This window comes from Hypanus sabinus, chromosome 6 (genome assembly GCF_030144855.1).
Source record: "Hypanus sabinus isolate sHypSab1 chromosome 6, sHypSab1.hap1, whole genome shotgun sequence".
NCBI lineage: Eukaryota > Metazoa > Chordata > Chondrichthyes > Myliobatiformes > Dasyatidae > Hypanus > Hypanus sabinus.
In genome coordinates this window covers 179,318,146-179,336,814 of record NC_082711.1, presented here as the reverse complement: position 1 = coordinate 179,336,814, position 18,669 = coordinate 179,318,146, and the positions used below count along the sequence as shown (strand labels likewise).

At 53.4% G+C, this 18,669-nt stretch overlaps 1 protein-coding gene across 1 annotated transcript; it reads left to right on the top strand.

The window, feature by feature from the left end:
* The first annotated feature begins 3,326 nt into the window (after window positions 1-3,326).
* On the top strand, window positions 3,327-18,669 carry LOC132396172 (protein unc-119 homolog A-like). The gene is made up of 3 exons (XM_059973717.1): window positions 3,327-3,811; window positions 7,696-7,760; window positions 16,605-18,669. Exons 1-3 carry the CDS (start codon window positions 3,669-3,671, stop codon window positions 16,715-16,717), a joined length of 321 nt encoding a protein of 106 aa, XP_059829700.1. The 5' UTR covers window positions 3,327-3,668; the 3' UTR covers window positions 16,718-18,669.

The window sequence follows — 18,669 nt, the reverse complement described above, 5'->3', positions numbered from 1 at the left end:
TTCACTGTAACCTTGTTAATTCATACCGTTAGCATGTAAGAATGAATCCTCTCCGACCCTGAGAATACACGGTGACACAGCCAGCACTGTCCAGATTCTTGCTGAGGGGGATTCTCCTCAGTTCTGCCCTGAACGGCTGACCCGATGTTCTGGAACCAGGACCACTGCTTCGCACCAGAGGCAGGAACCGTCCACCCGCCACTGAACTGTCCGACGATTAAATAGGAAAATGGTGAGCTGCTTGGGACTATACTCAAAGTAACTTTATTATCAAAGAACAGATACGTCACCATTTAAACCTTGAGATTCACCCTCTTGTGAGTAAACTCAACAAACCCAGTAATCATAGCAGAATCAATGAATGACCACAGCCAACAGGGTGAACAAGCAGCGTGCAAAAGACAACAAGCTGGTCAAAAAAATGAAAGAAAAAAAAGAAAATAACAAGCATTTGAACTCAATCTGATTACTTTCACAGGCACAAACATCATTCACCAAAACCTTGCTTTCAAATATAAACTCATAAAAGACACTAAAAATACAAGCCCGATGTGGTTTTAGAGTCCGAGTTTTAGAAGTGATAAATTACAACTGATTTACTGCTGGGACAATCCATAACAACAGTCCAGGTATAACACACAGGATAAACAAACTACAACAACTTGATAGACATCGCCATTCCAAACACACACGACTTACCGAAATCAATGTGAAGAACATCAGAAATATGCTGAATTAAAGGAGGAAATTGAAAGACTTTGGAAGATGAACAGGATATACATTGTCCCAATAACAATATCTACAACTGGTATCATCCCAAAGTCACTGCACAATAGTGTTAAACAATTAGGCCTACACAACAATATTTTTGTAAATCTCCAGAAAGCCTCAATACTAAACGCCACTAGAATAGTCCAAAAGTTCCTAGCAATGAGAAATGTGTTTTATTATGCCCACACCTCAGGATTTACCAGCACGAGCCGAGATAGATAGATAAATAAACAATTAAATAAGCAGGCAAGCAGTACGTATGGAGAATCTGAGATGAAGAGTCCTTGAATCCACTCCGTAGGTTGTGGGAACAGTTCCGTGTTGGAGCATTGGAATTCCAAGGAATGAGAGGGGATCTTATTGAAACAAATCCAATTGTCATAGGGACAGGATAAGGTAGAGACAGGAACGTTGTTTCCACTGGTAGGTGAGACTAGAAACATCGAAAGTAGAAACTTCGGCCCGCAATGTTGTGCTGACCTTGTCACCTACCCCAGGAGTTGCCTAGAATTTCCCTACTACGTAGCCCTCTATTTTTCTAAGCTTCATGTACCTACATAAGATTCTCTTAAAGGACCCTGTTGTCTGCCTCTATCATCCTTGCTGGCAGCCACCCACCCACCTCTCCGTGTGAAAAGCCTCAGCGATCCTCCATGCACCTTCAAACCACGTCCCTTGGTGTGAACATTTCCCTAAGATTCTGGAAGAATATATTTAGGAAAAACTGCTTTTCCCACAGACAGACAAACACAAGGCTGGAAGAACTCAGCATGTCAGGCAGCATCTACGGAAAGGAATAAACAGCCGCCATTTCAGGCCGAGAGATTGCCGACTCTATGGAATTCTCTGCCCGGGGTGCAGTACAGGCTACCTCATGAAAGACCCAGATAGATAGATTTTTGCACAGCACGAAAATTAAGGATTATGGGGAAAAGACAGGTGGCTGGAGCTGAGCCAGTTCAACCGAGATCTTGTGGAATTGTGGAACAGGCTCGATGGGCCGAATGGCCGACTCCTGCTTCTATTTCTTATGTTTTGTTCTTACAACTTCATCTCAACCCCAGGAGGCTTAATCTCTCCCCAAAGAATCAATCAGCCAGCTCAGATCAACGTTTCACGTCATATCTGTCTGAAAAAAAGGAAAGGGTCATTTAAGACACGGGAGGTGAGGTTTTCTGAGGTTGTAAGTCTTTTTAAAGAGATAAAAAGATTTAAAAAGATTAGCTTTATTTACCATCTGTACGTGGAGACGCGAAATGTGTCGTTTGGACCAACGACCAGCACAGTCCGAGGATGTGCAGGGGGCAGCCCGCAAGTGTCAGCAATGGGCTGTGCCCTCCTGCCCCCTTCTCGCCCCCCTCTGCCGTGCGGAGGCGCTGCAGCCGGGTTGCAGGATTCGCTGCCGCAGGCACGAACAGCAACCCTGCTGCAGCGCCAAGCCCGGAGCCTCTGAATGAGCAGCCGTGAATCCCGCAGCCCCGCTGCCTATGCCAGCTGAATGGGAGCCCGTGAACGTGGGTAGCGGAACCACTCCTCCCCAGCACCGGGGCAGTGCGGCGCTACGAGCTCCATACACGGGGGCCACTCGGGAGCGGAGCCCGGGACCCGGACCGGATCGAGGGGAGCAGAACCCGGAATCCGGACCGGATTGGGGGGAGCACAGCCTGGACCCGGACCGGATCGAGGGGAGCAGAACCCGGAATCCGGACCGGATCGGGGGAGCACAGCCTGGACCCGGACCGGATCGAGGGGAGCAGAACCCGGGACCCGGACCGGATCGGGGGGAGCAGAACCCGGGACCTGGACGGGATCGGGGGGAGCAGAACCCGGAATCTGGACCGGATCAGGGGGAGCACAGCCTGGACACGGACCGGATCGATGGGAGCAGAATCCAGGACCCGGACCGGATCGGGGGGAGCAGAACCCGGGACCCGGACCGGATCGGGGGGAGCAGAACCCGGAATCCGGACCGGATCGGTGGGAGCAGAACCCGGAATCCGGACCAGATCGGGGGGAGCACAGCCTGGACCCGGATCGGATCGAGGGGAGCAGAACCCGGGACCTGGACCGGATCGGGGGGAGCAGAACCCGGAATCCGGACCGGATCGGGGGGAGCACAGCCTGGATCCGGACCGGATCGAGGGGAGCAGAACCCGGGACCCGGACCGGATCGGGGGGGGGAGAGCACAGCCTGGACCCGGACCGGATCGGGGGGAGCAGAACCCGGGACCCGGACCGGATCGGGGGGAGCAGAACCCGGAATCCGGACCGGATCGGTGGGAGCAGAACCCGGAATCCGGACCGGATCGGGGGGAGCACAGCCTGGACCCGGACCGGATCGAGGGGAGCAGAACCCGGGACTCGGACCGGATCGGGGGGAGCACAGCCTGGACCCGGACCGAATCGAGGGGAGCAGAACCCGGGACCCGGACCGGATCGGGGGGAGCAGAACCCGGAATCCGGACCGGATCGGGGGGAGCACAGCCTGGACCCGGACCGGATCGAGGGGAGCAGAACCCGGGACCTGGACCGGATCGGGGGGAGCACAGCCTGGACCTGGACCGGATCGATGGGAGCAGAACCCGGGACCCGGACCGGATCAGGGGGAGCAGAACCCGGGACCCGGACCGGATCGGGGGGGAGCCGAACCCGGACCGGTTCAGAGGGAGCGGAACCGAAACCGGAATCGGATCTAAAGAGCGAAGCAGCTAAACCTGAACCAGGCCGGGGGAGCAATGCCCGAATACCAGAAAAAAACCGACTGAGGGAAGCGGCGCCCAGAAGCCGGAGTCAAGACAGAACCGGTGCGGCTGAACCCGTAACTGACCTGAACAGGTGGAGCGGAGAGGAGAACCGAGTGCCCGGGCTGGATCTCAGCTCCGGTCTGACACTCGGACATGAGCACCAGGACCCTGAAGAGCGGCGCCCAGGCACCAGAGGCGGTCGGCATGAAAGTGAAGACGGCGCCGGAGGGGCTCCGGGTCACCACCGAGGAGGAGCTGCTGAAGAAAGAGCGCGTCAGCCCAGAGGGTCACACAGAGTGAGTGCTGGACGGAGTAGATGGGCTCAGCGCTACGGTACCGGTGGGGACGGGTCTGACACTGTGTAACACCGGGGTACGGTACCGGTGGGGACGGGTCTGTCACTGTATAATACCGGGGTACGTGGGGACGGGTCTGACACTGTATAACACCGGGGTATGGTACCGGCGGGGATGGGTCCGTCACTGTATAATACCGGGGTACGGTACCGGTGGGCACCGGTCTGACACTGTATAACACCAGGTTATGGTACCGGCAGGGATGGGTCCGTCACTGTATAATACCGGGGAACGGTACCGGTGGGGACGGGTCTGTCACTGTATGACACCGGGGTACGGTACCGGTGGGGACGGGTCTGTCACTGTATAACACCGGGGTACGGTACCGGTGGGGACGGGTCTGTCACTGTATAACACCGGGGTACGGTACCGGTGGGGACGGGTCTGACACTGTGTAACACTGGGGTACGGTACCGGTGGGGACGGGTCTGTCACTGTATAATACCGGGGTACGTGGGGACGGGTCTGACACTGTATAACACCGGGGTATGGTACCGGCGGGGATGGGTCCGTCACTGTATAATACCGGGGTACGGTACCGGTGGGCACCGGTCTGACACTGTATAACACCAGGTTATGGTACCGGCGGGGATGGGTCCGTCACTGTATAATACCGGGGTACGGTACCGGTGGGGACGGGTCTGTCACTATATGACACCGGGGTACGGTACCGGTGGGGACGGGTCTGACACTGTATAATACCGGGGTACGGTACCGGTGGGGACGGGTCTGTCACTGTGTGACACCGGGGTACGGTACCGGTGGGGACGGGTCTGACACTGTATAATACCGGGGTACGGTACCGGTGGGGACGGGTCTGACACTGTATAATACCGGGGTACGGTACCGGTGGGGACGGGTCTGTCACTGTGTGACACCGGGGTACGGTACCTGTGGGGATGGGTCTGTCACTGTGTGACACCGGGGTACGGTACCGGTGGGGACGGGTCTGACACTGTATAATACCGGGGTACGGTACCGGTGGGGACGGGTCTGACACTGTATAATACCGGGGTACGGTACCGGTGGGGACGGGTCTGTCACTGTGTGACACCGGGGTACGGTACCTGTGGGGATGGGTCTGTCACTGTGTGACACCGGGGTACGGTACCGGTGGGGACGGGTCTGTCACTGTGTGACACCGGGGTACGGTACCTGTGGGGATGGGTCTGTCACTGTGTGACACCGGGGTACGGTACCGGTGGGGTCGGGTCTGTCACTGTATAATACCGGGGTACGGTACCGGTGGGGACGGGTCTGACACAGTATAATACCGGGGTACGGTACCGGTGGGGACGGGTCTGACACTGTGTAACACCGGGGTACGGTACCGGTGGGGACGGGTCTGTCACTGTGTGACACCGGGGTATGGTACCGGTGGGGACGGGTCTGACACTGTATAATACCGGGGTACGGTACCGGTGGGGACGGGTCTGTCACTGTATGACACCGGGGTACGGTACCGGTGGGGACGGGTCTGACACTGTATAATACCGGGGTACGGTACCGGTGGGGACGGGTCTGTCACTGTGTGACACCGGGGTACGGTACCGGTGGGGACGGGTCTGACACTGTATAATACCGGGGTACGGTACCGGTGGGGACGGGTCTGACACTGTGTGACACCGGGGTACGGTACCGGTGGGGACGGGTCTGACACAGTATAATACCGGGGTACGGTACCGGTGGGGACGGGTCTGACACTGTGTGACACCGGGGTACGGTACCTGTGGGGATGGGTCTGTCACTGTGTAACACTGGGGTACGGTACCGGTGGGGACGGGTCTGTCACTGTGTGACACCGGGGTACGGTACCGGTGGGGACGGGTCTGACACTGTATAATACCGGGGTACGGTACCGGTGGGGACGGGTCTGACACTGTGTGACACCGGGGTACGGTACCGGTGGGGACGGGTCTGACACAGTATAATACCGGGGTACGGTACCGGTGGGGACGGGTCTGACACTGTGTGACACCGGGGTACGGTACCTGTGGGGATGGGTCTGTCACTGTGTAACACCGGGGTACGGTACCGGTGGGGACGGGTCTGTCACTGTGTAACACCGGGGTACGGTACCGGTGGGGACGGGTCTGACACTGTATAATACCGGGGTACGGTACCGGTGGGGACGGGTCTGACACTGTATAATACCGGGGTACGGTACCTGTGGGGACGGGTCTGTCACTGTGTGACACCGGGGTACGGTACCGGTGGGGACGGGTCTGACACTGTATAATACCGGGGTACGGTACCGGTGGGGACGGGTCTGTCACTGTGTGACACCGGGGTACGGTACCTGTGGGGACGGGTCTGTCACTGTGTGACACCGGGGTACGGTACCGGTGGGGACGGGTCTGTCACTGTGTGACACTGGGGTACGGTACCGGTGGGGAAGGGTCTGTCACTGTGTAACACCGGGGTACGGTACCTGTGGGGACGGGTCTGTCACTGTGTGACACCGGGGTACGGTACCTGTGGGGACGGGTCTGTCACTGTGTGACACCGGGGTACGGTACCGGTGGGGACGGGTCTGTCACTGTGTGACACCGGGGTACGGTACCGGTGGGGACGGGTCTGTCACTGTGTGACACCGGGGTACGGTACCTGTGGGGACGGGTCTGACACTGTATAATACCGGGGTACGGTACCTGTGGGGACGGGTCTGTCACTGTGTGACACCGGGGTACGGTACCGGTGGGGACGGGTCTGTCACTGTGTGACACCGGGGTACGGTACCTGTGGGGATGGGTCTGTCACTGTATAATACCGGGGTACGGTACCGGTGGGGACGGGTCTGACACTGTATAATACCGGGGTACGGTACCTGTGGGGACGGGTCTGTCACTGTGTGACACCGGGGTACGGTACCGGTGGGGACGGGTCTGTCACTGTGTGACACCGGGGTACGGTACCTGTGGGGATGGGTCTGTCACTGTGTGACACCGGGGTACGGTACCGGTGGGGACGGGTCTGACACTGTATAATACCGGGGTACGGTACCTGTGGGGACGGGTCTGTCACTGTGTGACACCGGGGTACGGTACCGGTGGGGACGGGTCTGACACTGTGTGACTCCGGGGTACGGTACCGGTGGGGACGGGTCTGTCACTGTATGACACCGGGGTACGGTACCGGTGGGGACGGGTCTGTAACTGTGTAACACCGGGGTACGGTACCGGTGGGGACGGGTCTGTCACTGTGTGACTCCGGGGTACGGTACCTGTGGGGACGGGTCTGTCACTGTATGACACCAGGGTACGGTACCGGTGGGGACGGGTCTGTCACTGTATGACACCGGGGTACGGTACCTGTGGGGACGGGTCTGTCACTGTATGACACCGGGGTACGGTACCGGTGGGGACGGGTCTGTAACTGTGTAACACCGGGGTACGGTACCGGTGGGGACGGGTCTGTAACTGTGTAACATCGGGGTACGGTACCGGTGGGGACGGGTCTGTCACTGTATGACACCGGGGTACGGTACCTGTGGGGACGGGTCTGTCACTGTGTGACACCGGGGTATGGTACCTGCATTTGCCCCAGGACCATATGATGTCAGAAATTTTGTTGATGTAAATTGCTGTTAAAATTGTTTTCTGAAACTTGCAGGTTTGTCTGAATGTTTGCACGTGGTGGGGGGCTTGTTTTGGGCTGTATTGCTTTGTGTCTCCAGCATGTGGGATGTTCTGCTCTGTGGGTGAGGGCGGTGACACTAGGGTTTGGCCAGCAAGGTTGATTGATCTTTGTCTCCCTGTCCACCCCCTCCCTCCAGGGTATCTCTGTGCCCCTGAGGACAACATTTACAACATTGATTTCTCCAGGTTTAAGATTCGAGACATGGAGTCCGGCGCTGTGCTCTTCGAGATCACCAAACCCCCGGCCTCAGGTGGGTCTTTGCTGCCCCCACCAGCTCGAGGAATGGCCATCACCACGCAACCGTGACCAGACACCCCTCCCTGAGCGGGTGACAACCCGTCAGGCAGAGTGGGATTCTGTCCGTCCTCTCTCCAGAAAGCTGAGAGTCCCGTGGGGAATTCATGCCGATTCCCTCACCCACTCGGGGACTGTCTCCCGCGACCCCAAACACACTGAGGTGCCGAGTACAGGAGTTGGGATGTCATGTTGTAGTTGTGTCAGACATTGGTGCGGCTGAATTTGGAGTATTGTGTGCAGTTCCGGTCGCCTGCAGGATGGGCATTTGAGTGATAGTGCTGAGGATGAGGTCGCTGGTTTACAAACAGAGGCAGTGTGTAGTGGGACTCCTGTCAAGGAGAGGCTGTCCATAGGGCATAATTAAGAGTCTACAGGATGATTTGCAACGCTGAAGGCAGACATAGTGGAAAAGGGTGAATACAGGACGGAAGGTGTTGTATCTGAATGCACACAGCACACAGAATCAGGCTGATGAACTTGCAGCGCAGTTACAGATCGGCCGGTGTGATGTTGCATCATGGTGCATCGTCTCGAAAGGACAGGCAGGAAGTCAGAAATGAAATCATATCAATAGAAATGAGTGGCATAGGGTGGGAAGGTGCTGAGGAACTACAAGGGTAAAAGACCCTGATGGGAGTTGTATACAGACCCCTCAACAGTAGTCAGGATGTGGCCTACATCCTACAGGATGAAGAGATCATTACTCCCCAACGCCATTCGGCTCTACAATTCAACCACCGGGGCAAGACATGTTAAAGTGCTGGGGTTAGGACTGAGCTTAAGTTACCACTCAATGCACTTTAGTAAACTATTTAAGAACTTTTTTAAAAGCTATTTATTAATGCTTTTTGGGAGGGTGATTTTAGATGCATATCATATTTATATTAAATACTGTATGTAATTAGTTTTGCTACAATAAGTGTATGGGACACTGGAAAAATGTTGAATTTCCCCTTGGGGATGAATGAAGTATCTATCTATCTATCTATCTACTACAGGAGATAGAAAATACATGCCAAAAGGACAGTGTTCCAACAGTCATGGGAGAGTTTGATATGCAGGTAGATTGGGAAAATCAGGTTGGTGCTGGATCCCAAAAAGGGGAATTTTTAGAATGCCTGGGAGTTTTTTTTGAGCAGCTTGTGGTTGAGCCCACTAGGGGATCAGCTATTCTGGATTCTGTGTTGTGCGATGAACAGTAATTGATTAGAGAGCTTCAGGTAAAAGAACCCTCAGGGGTAAGCGACCACAATATGATCAAATTCACCCTGAAATTTGAGACGGAGAAGCTGAAGTCAGATGTATCAGTATTATAGAGGAGAAAATGGAATTACAGAGGCGTGAGAGAGGAGTTGGTCGGAACTGATTGGAAAAGAACACTGGCAGGGATGACGACACAGCAGCAATGGCTGGAATTTCTGGAAGCAATTCAGGAGACAGAGGGTATACACATCCCAAAGAGGAAGGGGTATTCTAAAGGCAAAATGACACAACACTGGCCAACAACGGAAGTCAAGACCAACCTAAAAGCCAAAGAGAGGGCATATAATAGAATAAAAATCAGTGAGTTAGAGGATTGGAAAGCTTCTAAAATCCAATGGAAGGGAACTAAAAAGTAATTAAGAAAGTAAAGATGGAATATAAAAATATGCTAGCCAATAATATTACAGAGAATATCAAAAGTTTGTTCAGATACATAAAGTGCGAAAGAGAGGCGAGAGTGGATATCGGACCAGTACTAGAGGACGATGCTGAAGAGGTAGTAAAGGGGAACAATGAAATGGCAGATGAACTGAATTAGTATTTTGCATCAGTCTTCACTGTGGAAGACACTAGCAGTACAGTGGAAGTTCCAACTGTCAGGGGTCAAGAAGTGTGTGAAGTTACCATAACAACAAAGAAGGTCTGGAGGTAGATAAGTCACCTGGACCAGATGGTGTACACCCCAGGGTTCTGATAGAGGTGGCTGAAGACATTGTGGAAGCATTAGTACTGATCTTGCAAGAATCATTAGATTCTGGAATGGTTCTGGAGTTTGGAAAATTACAAATGTCACTTTTCTTTTCAAGAAGGAAGAGAAGCAGAAGAAAGGAAACTATAGGCCAGTTAGTCTGACCCCAGTAGATGGAAAGATGTTGGAATTGTTTGTTAAGTGTGAGGTTTCGGGGTACTCGGAGGCAAATGATAAAATAGGCCAAAGTCAGCATGGTTTCCTCGAGGGAAAATCTTGCCTGACTGATCTGTTGGAATTCTCTGAAGAAAATACAAGCTGGATAGATAAAGGATAATTAGTTGATGTTATGCACTTGGATTTTCAGAAGGTCTTTGACAAGATGCCATACATGGGGCTACTTAGCAGGCTACGAGCCCATGGTATTGCCGGCTAGAGCATTGGTTGACTGATAAGAGGCAAAGAGTGGAAATAATTTTCTGGTTGGCTGCTAGTGACTAGTGGTGTTCCACAGGGGTCTGTGTTGGCACTGCTTCTGTTTACATTATATGTTACTGATTTAGATGACAGAATTGATGGCATTGTTGCCAAGTTTGCAGACAATATGAAGATAGGTGGAGGGGCAGGTAATTTTGAGGAAGTAGAGAGACTACAGAAGGACTTAGACAGATTAGGAAAATGAGCAAAGAACTGGAAGATGGAATACAGTGTCAGGAAGCATACAGTCATGCAATTTGGTGAAAGAAATAAAAGGGTTGACTATTTTCTAAATGGAGAGAAAATACAAAAATCTGAGATGTAGAGGGACTTGGGAATCCTTGTGCAGGATTCCCTGAAACTTAATTTGTAGGTTGAGTCGGTAGTGAGGAAGGCAAGTGCAGTGTTAGCATTCATTTCCAGAGGACTAGAATATAAAAGCAAGGTTGTCATGTTGAAACTTTATAAGGCTCCAGTGAGGCCCCACTTGGAGTATTGTGAGCAGTTTTGGGCCCCTTGTCTCAGAAAGGATGTGCTGAAACTAGAGAGAGTTCAGAGGAGGTTTGTGAAAACGATTCCAGGATTGAACAGCTTGTCACATGAAGAGCGTTTGTTGGCTCAGAAAAATGAGGGGAGCCCTAACTGAAATCTAATGGTGAAAGGCCTTGATAGAGCGGATGTGGAGAGGATGTTTCCTATAGTGGGGGAGACTAGGACCAGAGGACACAGATAGAGCGGATGTGGAGAGGATGTTTTCTATAGTGGGGGAGTCTAGGACCAGAGGACACAGATAGAGTGGGTGTGGAGAGGATGTTTCCTATAGTGGGGGAGTCTAGGACCAGAGGACACAGATAGAGCGGATGTGGAGAGGATGTTTTCTATAGTGGGGGAGTCTAGGACCAGAGGACACAGATAGAGTGGGTGTGGAGAGGATGTTTCCTATAGTGGGGGAGTCTAGGACCAGAGGGCACAGATAGAGCGGATGTGGAGAGGATGTTTTCTATAGTGGGGGAGTCTAGGACCAGAGGACACAGATAGAGTGGGTGTGGAGAGGATGTTTCCTATAGTGGGGGAGTCTAGGACCAGAGGGCACAGATAGAGTGGATGTGGAGAGGATGTTTCCTATAGTGGGGGAGTCTAGGACCAGAGGGCACAGATAGAGTGGATGTGGAGAGGATGTTTCCTATAGTGGGGAGTCTGGGACCAGAGGACACAGATAGAGTGGATGTGGAGAGGATGTTTCCTATAGTGGGGGAGTCTAGGACCAGAGGACACAAATAGAGTGGATGTGGAGAGGATGTTTTCTATTGTGGGGGAGTCTAGGACCAGAGGACACAGATAGAGTGGATGTGGAGAGGATGTTTCCTATAGTGGGGGAGTGTAGGACCAGAGGACACAGATAGAGTGGGTGTGGAGAGGATGTTTCCTATAGTGGGGAGTCTAGGACCAGAGGACACAGATAGAGTGGGTGTGGAGAGGATGTTTCCTATAGTGGGGGAGTCTAGGACCAGAGGACACAGATAGAGTGGGTGTGGAGAGGATGTTTCCTATAGTGGGGGAGTCCAGGACCAGTGGACACAGATGGAGTGGATGTGGAGAGGATGTTTCCTGTAGTGGGGGAGTCTAGGACCAGAGGACACAGATAGAGTGGATGTGGAGAGGATGTTTCCTGTAGTGGGGGAGTCTAGGACCAGAGGACACAGATAGAGAGGATGTGGAGAGGATGATTCCTATAGTGGGGGAGTCTAGGACCAGAGGACACAGATAGAGTGGATGTGGAGAGGATGTTTCCTATAGTGGGGAGTCTAGGACCAGAGGACACAGATAGAGTGGATGTGGAGAGGATGTTTCCTATTGTGGGGGAGTCTAGGACCAGAGGACACAGATAGAGTGGATGTGGGGAGGATGTTTCCTATAGTGTGGGAGTCTGGGACCAGAGGACACAGATAAAGTGGATGTGGAGAGGATGTTTCCTATAGTGGGGAGTCTAGGACTAGAGGACACAGATAGAGTGGATGTGGAGAGGATGTTTCCTATAGTGGGGAGTCTGGGACCAGAGGACACAGATAGAGTGGATGTGGAGAGGATGTTTCCTATAGTGGGGGAGACTAGGACCAGAGGACACAGACAGAGTGGGTGTGGAGAGGATGTTTCCTATAGTGGGGGAGACTAGGACCAGAGGACACAGATAGAGTGGATGTGGAGAGGATGTTTCCTATAGTGGGGAGTCTAGGACCAGAGGACACAGACAGAGTGGTTGTGGAGAGGATGTTTCCTATAGTGGGGGAGACTAGGACCAGAGGACACAGATAGAGTGGGTGTGGAGAGGATGTTTCCTATAGTGGGGAGTCTAGGACCAGAGGACACAGATAGAGTGGATGTGGAGAGGATGTTTCCTATTGTGGGGGAGTCTAGGACCAGAGGACACAGATAGAGTGGATGTGGGGAGGATGTTTCCTATAGTGTGGGAGTCTGGGACCAGAGGACACAGATAGAGCGGATGTGGAGAGGATGTTTCCTATAGTGGGGGAGACTAGGACCAGAGGACACAGATAGAGTGGATGTGGAGAGGATGTTTCCTATAGTGGGGAGTCTAGGACCAGAGGACACAGATAGAGTGGTTGTGGAGAGGATGTTTCCTATAGTGGGGGAGACTAGGACCAGAGGTCACAGATAGAGTGGATGTGGAGAGGATGTTTCCTATAGTGGGGAGTCTAGGACCAGAGGACACAGATAGAGTGGATGTGGAGAGGATGTTTCCTATTGTGGGGGAGTCTAGGACCAGAGGACACAGATAGAGTGGATGTGGGGAGGATGTTTCCTATAGTGTGGGAGTCTGGGACCAGAGGACACAGATAGAGTGGATGTGGAGAGGATGTTTCCTATAGTGGGGAAGTCTAGGACCAGAGGGCACAGATAGAGTGGATGTGGAGAGGATGTTTCCTATAGTGGGGGAGTCTAGGACCAGAGGACACAGATGGAGTGGATATGGAGAGGATGTTTCCTATAGTGGAGGAGTCTAGGACCAGAGGACACAGATAGAGTGGATGTGGAGGGGATGTTTCCTATAGTGGGGGAGTCTAGGACCAGAGGACACAGATAGAGTGGGTGTGGAGAGGATGTTTCCTATAGTGGGGGAGACTAGGACCAGAGGACACAGATAGAGTGGATGTGGAGAGGATGTTTCCTATTGTGGGGGAGTCTAGGACCAGAGGACACAGATAGAGTGGATGTGGGGAGGATGTTTCCTATAGTGTGGGAGTCTGGGACCAGAGGACACAGATAGAGTGGATGTGGAGAGGATGTTTCCTATAGTGAAGAAGTCTAGGACCAGAGGGCACAGATAGAGTGGATGTGGAGAGGATGTTTCCTATAGTGGGGGAGTCTAGGACCAGAGGACACAGCCTCAGAATAGAGGGGTGTCCTTTTAGAATGGAGGTGAGGAGGGTTTTTTTAGCCAGCGAACCTGTGGAATTCGTTGCTACAGGACAGCTGTTTAGGCGAGGTCTTCATGTATATTTAAGGCAGTATATTACAGGCTAGAGCATTGCCTGACTGGTAAGAGGCAAAGAGTGAAATTAATATTTATGTATATTTGATTGGTCAGGGTATGAAGGGATACGGGGAGAAGACAGGAAACTGGGGCTGTGAGGAAAAATAGATGAGCCACGATGAAATGTAGAGCAGACTCGATGGGCCAAATGGTCTCATTTCGCTCCTATATCTAATGGTATTCAAGTCTTATGGAAAGATATCAACCTCCGAGGAGCTGAGTGAGTAGATTCCCCCCCCTCTCCGAGGAGCTGTGAGTATATTCCCCCCCCCCTCCAAGGAGCTGATTGAGTATATTCCCCCCCCTCTCCGAGGAGCTGAGTGAGTATATTCCCCCCCCTCTCCGAGGAGCTGAGTGTGTAGATTCCCCCCCCTCTCCGAGGAGCTGAGTGAGTAGATTCCCCCCCCTCTCCGAGGAGCTGTGAGTATATTCCCCACCCCCCAAGGAGCTGATTGAGTAGATTCCCCCCCCTCTTCGAGGAGCTGTGAGTATATTCCCCACCCCCCAAGGAGCTGATTGAGTAGATTCCCCCCCCTCTCCGAGGTGCTGAGTGAGTAGATTCCCCCCCCTCTCCGAGGTGCTGAGTGAGTAGATTCCCCCCCCTCTCCGAGGTGCTGAGTGAGTAGATTCCCCCCCTCCGAGGAGCTGAGTGAGTAGATTCCCCCCCCTTCGAGGAGCTGAGTGAGTAGATTCCCCCCCCCTCTCTGAGGAGCTGAGTGAGTAGATTCTCCCCCCTCTCCGAGGAGCTGTGAGTATATTCCCCACCCCCCAAGGAGCTGATTGAGTAGATTCCCCCCCCTCTCCGAGGTGCTGAGTGAGTAGATTCCCCCCCCTCTCCGAGGTGCTGAGTGAGTAGATTCCCCCCCCTCTCCGAGGTGCTGAGTGAGTAGATTCCCCCCCTCCGAGGAGCTGAGTGAGTAGATTCCCCCCCTCCGAGGAGCTGAGTGAGTAGATTCCCCCCCCTCTCCGAGGAGCTGATAGAGTATATTCCCCCCCTCTCCGAGGAGCTGAGTGAGTAGATTCCCCCCCTCCGAGGAGCTGAGTGAGTAGATTCCCCCCCTCTCCGAGGAGCTGATTGAGTAGATTCCCCCCCTCTCCGAGGAGCTGAGTGAGTAGATTCCCCCCCCTCTCCGAGGAGCTGAGTGAGTAGATCCCCCCCCTCTCCGAGGAGCTGATTGAGTAGATTCCCCCCTCTCTCCGAGGAGCTGAGTGAGTAGATCCCCCCCTCTCCGAGGAGCTGAGTGAGTAGATCCCCCCTCTCCGAGGAGCTGAGTGAGTAGATCCCCCCCTCCGAGGAGCTGAGTGAGTAGATCCCCCCCTCCGAGGAGCTGAGTGAGTAGATTCCCCCCTCTCTGAGGAGCTGAGTGAGTACAGCCAAGGGGTTACACACCACTCCGTCACCTCCCACCCGGGGCACACGATATCACTGAACCCACAGCGGGCCCTTCAGTCTGTTTAATCTGTACATTTGCCACGACCCCTCGTCTCCTGGCAGCAGCCTCCCCTCCTGTTATGGGATGTGCGGAACCTGTCTTGTCCAAGCTGAGCCATTAGCCTACCTGAGCTGCTCTTTGAGCCACATCGTTTCAAGCCTTTCTGATCTGTTTTTATTTAGGGATTCTGTGGAGCAGGCCCTTTGGCCCATCGAGCCTGACTGCCCAGCAACACTCCATTTAATCCTGGCCTAATCACAGGACAATTTACAATGACCAATTAACCTACTAAGGGGTGTGCCTTTGGACTGCGGGAGGAAACCAGAGGAAACCCATAGGTCATGGACAGAACATGCAAACTCCTTACAGACAGCGCCAGAATTGACCTCTGAACTTTGACACTGTGAGCTGACCGCTACACTGCAGGGTGCCCCTTCCATGTACCTGCCCACCAAAATATCTTCAAAGTAAATTTATTATCAAGTTATACATACGTCACCATATACCACAATCAGATCCAGTTTCTTGCAGGCATTCACAGGAAAATAAAGAAATGGAATGGAATTTATGAAAAACTAGACACAAGTTTTAAACACTGCAGTTGTACCCATCTCTACCACTTCTTCTGGCAGCCTGTTCCAAACACCCACCAATCTCTGAGTGGAGAATCTCTCAAAGATTACCGAGTAAAGGTTAGCTTTACTTGTCACTCGTACATCCAGTGAAACACGATGCTTGTGTCAACGACAAACACAGTCTGAGGATGTGCTGGGGGCAGCCCGCAGGAGTCGCCACACTTCCAGCACCAACACAGCATGTCCACAACCTGTACGTCTTTAAAATGCGGGAGGAAACCGGAGCCCACGTGGTCACGAGGAGAACGTGCAAACCCCTCACAGACAGCTGAAGGGAGTGAATCCTTCTCACTGATCCCTGGCACTGCACATTACCGCTCCGCTCTCCACTCACAGCCTCTGCAACTTCCGCTACTCACCCCAAACGTGCGCCCTCTAGTTTTGGACTGCCCGAGCCTGGCACGACGACTGTCCATCCACCTCACCTGTGCTCCTGTCACGTTACACACCGCTGGGGCACAGAATTCCCAAGATATTCCACAACACTGGAGTTTGATTCCTGTTCCCAACATTCCAGAAGTCCCATAACCATTCCAGGCAGCTGAACCTTGGAAGTGAGTGTGGGTGAGGCCTGTCCATGACCCTCTGTGACCATTTTCAAACCTGTGGTATGTGTTGCAGTTTGGAGAGCGCCCCCCCCCCCCCACCACACACACAGACTCGACGGGGTGAATTGCCTCCTGTTTCTCGGTGGGCAGTTTCCGGGGCTCCGAGACTGTCTAAACGTGGCTCTCCTTTCTGCCCGCAGTCCGCGAGATGGTGGCACAGCCATACCAGACCCACTCGGACAGCTTCTACTTTGTCGAGAACCAGCTGGTGATGCACAACAAAGCTGACTATTCGTACGGGAACGGCCCCTGAGGTCAGTGCGGAGGCTTTCGGGTGCCGGACCCCACCCCCCACTCCGCCTGCTGCGCTCGGGGGTTGGACCGGGAGCCGCTCTGATATCTGGTGGTTGGTGGCTGACGTCTGCGGGATGCAGGGGCTCCCGATGAAGGGTCTCGGCACAACACGTTGACTGTTTACCCCTCTCCATAGATGCTGTCTGACCTCCAGCATCTTGTGTGTGTTGCTCCGAGATTCTCCCGGCACTGGTCTGAGACTCAGTCGCTGAGCACAGAATCTTCCAGAAGCATTTCTAGGACCTGCACCACTCTCACGAATGGATGTGTCCTCCCATCGACCACCAATCCATCGTGGACACAGTTACCTCCTCCCCCACCCCACCATCCCCTCACATTCTCTCCTCGTCCTCCCCCCCTCTGGGACGTGCCTCCCTTCATCCCCACATCTGGAAGGCAGCGGCTGTGTCCTGGGGCTAGTGAGTGAGCCGGGTGATTCTTTCAGCCATCGGGGCCCAGATGTGTCAGATATGAAACATCTGGATTAGCTCCCTGTCCGAATCAGGACAGCTTGTTGCCCGTCCCCACCGTGCTCTGCTCCCTGCGCAGGGACTCCAACACGACACCCGGTCTCGCTACCGGTCAGGAGGTGTGAACACGGGGAGGCAGCTCGCAGGCTGGCAACTTACCCCTTACAGTCCCACCCGCTTCTCACAGAACAGTACAGGCCCTTCAGCCCACGATATTGTGCTCACCCTTCCCTCCCTCAGACCCTCCAGTTCTCTCTCATCCAAATGCCCCCAGTGTCTCTGGCTCGACCACCACCCCAGCAGAGTGGCATTCCTCAAACTCACCACTCTACCTACAACATCACCCTCCAATCTTCTTCAAATTATCTAGTTCACGTTCAGTTTATTGTCACACAACCGTGCACGTGAATACCACCAAACGAGACAACGTTCCTCTGAACCAACACAGTACACGTAACTCACACAACCGTGCACGTGAAGTGATGTTAACTCTAGGATTTTATTTACATAGCGTGGATTCAGCCTTTCCAGCTGAGCTGCATCAGCAAACCCAACCCTGATTAACCCTACCGTGACCACAGGACAATTTACAAGGACCAGTTAACCATCCGTTATGTCTTTGGACTGTGGGAGGAAACCGAGGCTCCCAGGGAAACCCGCATGTTCAATGGGGGAGGATGTACAGAGACTCTTTAAAAACGGAACTCCCCGAGCTGTAATAACCTCACACTAATTGCTACGCTACAGACAGACAGACAGGCATACTTTATTGATCCCAGGGGAAACTGGTTTATTAAATAACAAGGTGTATTTACGACACGTTAAAAAGTGAACAGCATAACGCCACTGGTGCCTGATTTGTGATGAGGCCTGGGTGGTGACGGGGGTTCAGTCATCTCACAGTTTGTTTCCATCCTAACAGGCCTTGTCCTAATGCCACAGTACCTCCTGCCCCTCACTTCATCCATACCCTTGTGGTCCCTGTGGTTAGTCGGGCTCCGAGGCGTGCAGTGTGTGTGGTAAAGGTTTAGCACTGCCCAGTCCCAGTGGCCTGAATCATGGCACTAACCCGTCCCAGTGGCCTGAATCATGGCAAGCTCAGCTAACTTTCACCTTCCAGGTTTTGGGATGACCTGGAACAGTGAATTCAACTTGCCTCCTTCCTGCAGTCCATGATTCCCTGTGTCCGTCTCTCCTGGAGAACCACTGGCTCTACCCTGAACACCCCCTTCAGAGGTCCCTTTCGTGTGCTTGTCCATATTGCCCCTTGTGATACAGCACAGGAGGCATTTGTCTGTATTTGGCTCAGACCCATTTCTCTCCCTGAATGTGTCCCCGTGTGTTTAAATGCTCTATCTGCCCCTGCCCCCATTTCCTCACTACCCTGTTGCCCCATGACTCCCCATTTCCTCACTACCCTGTTGCCCCATGACTCCACCCA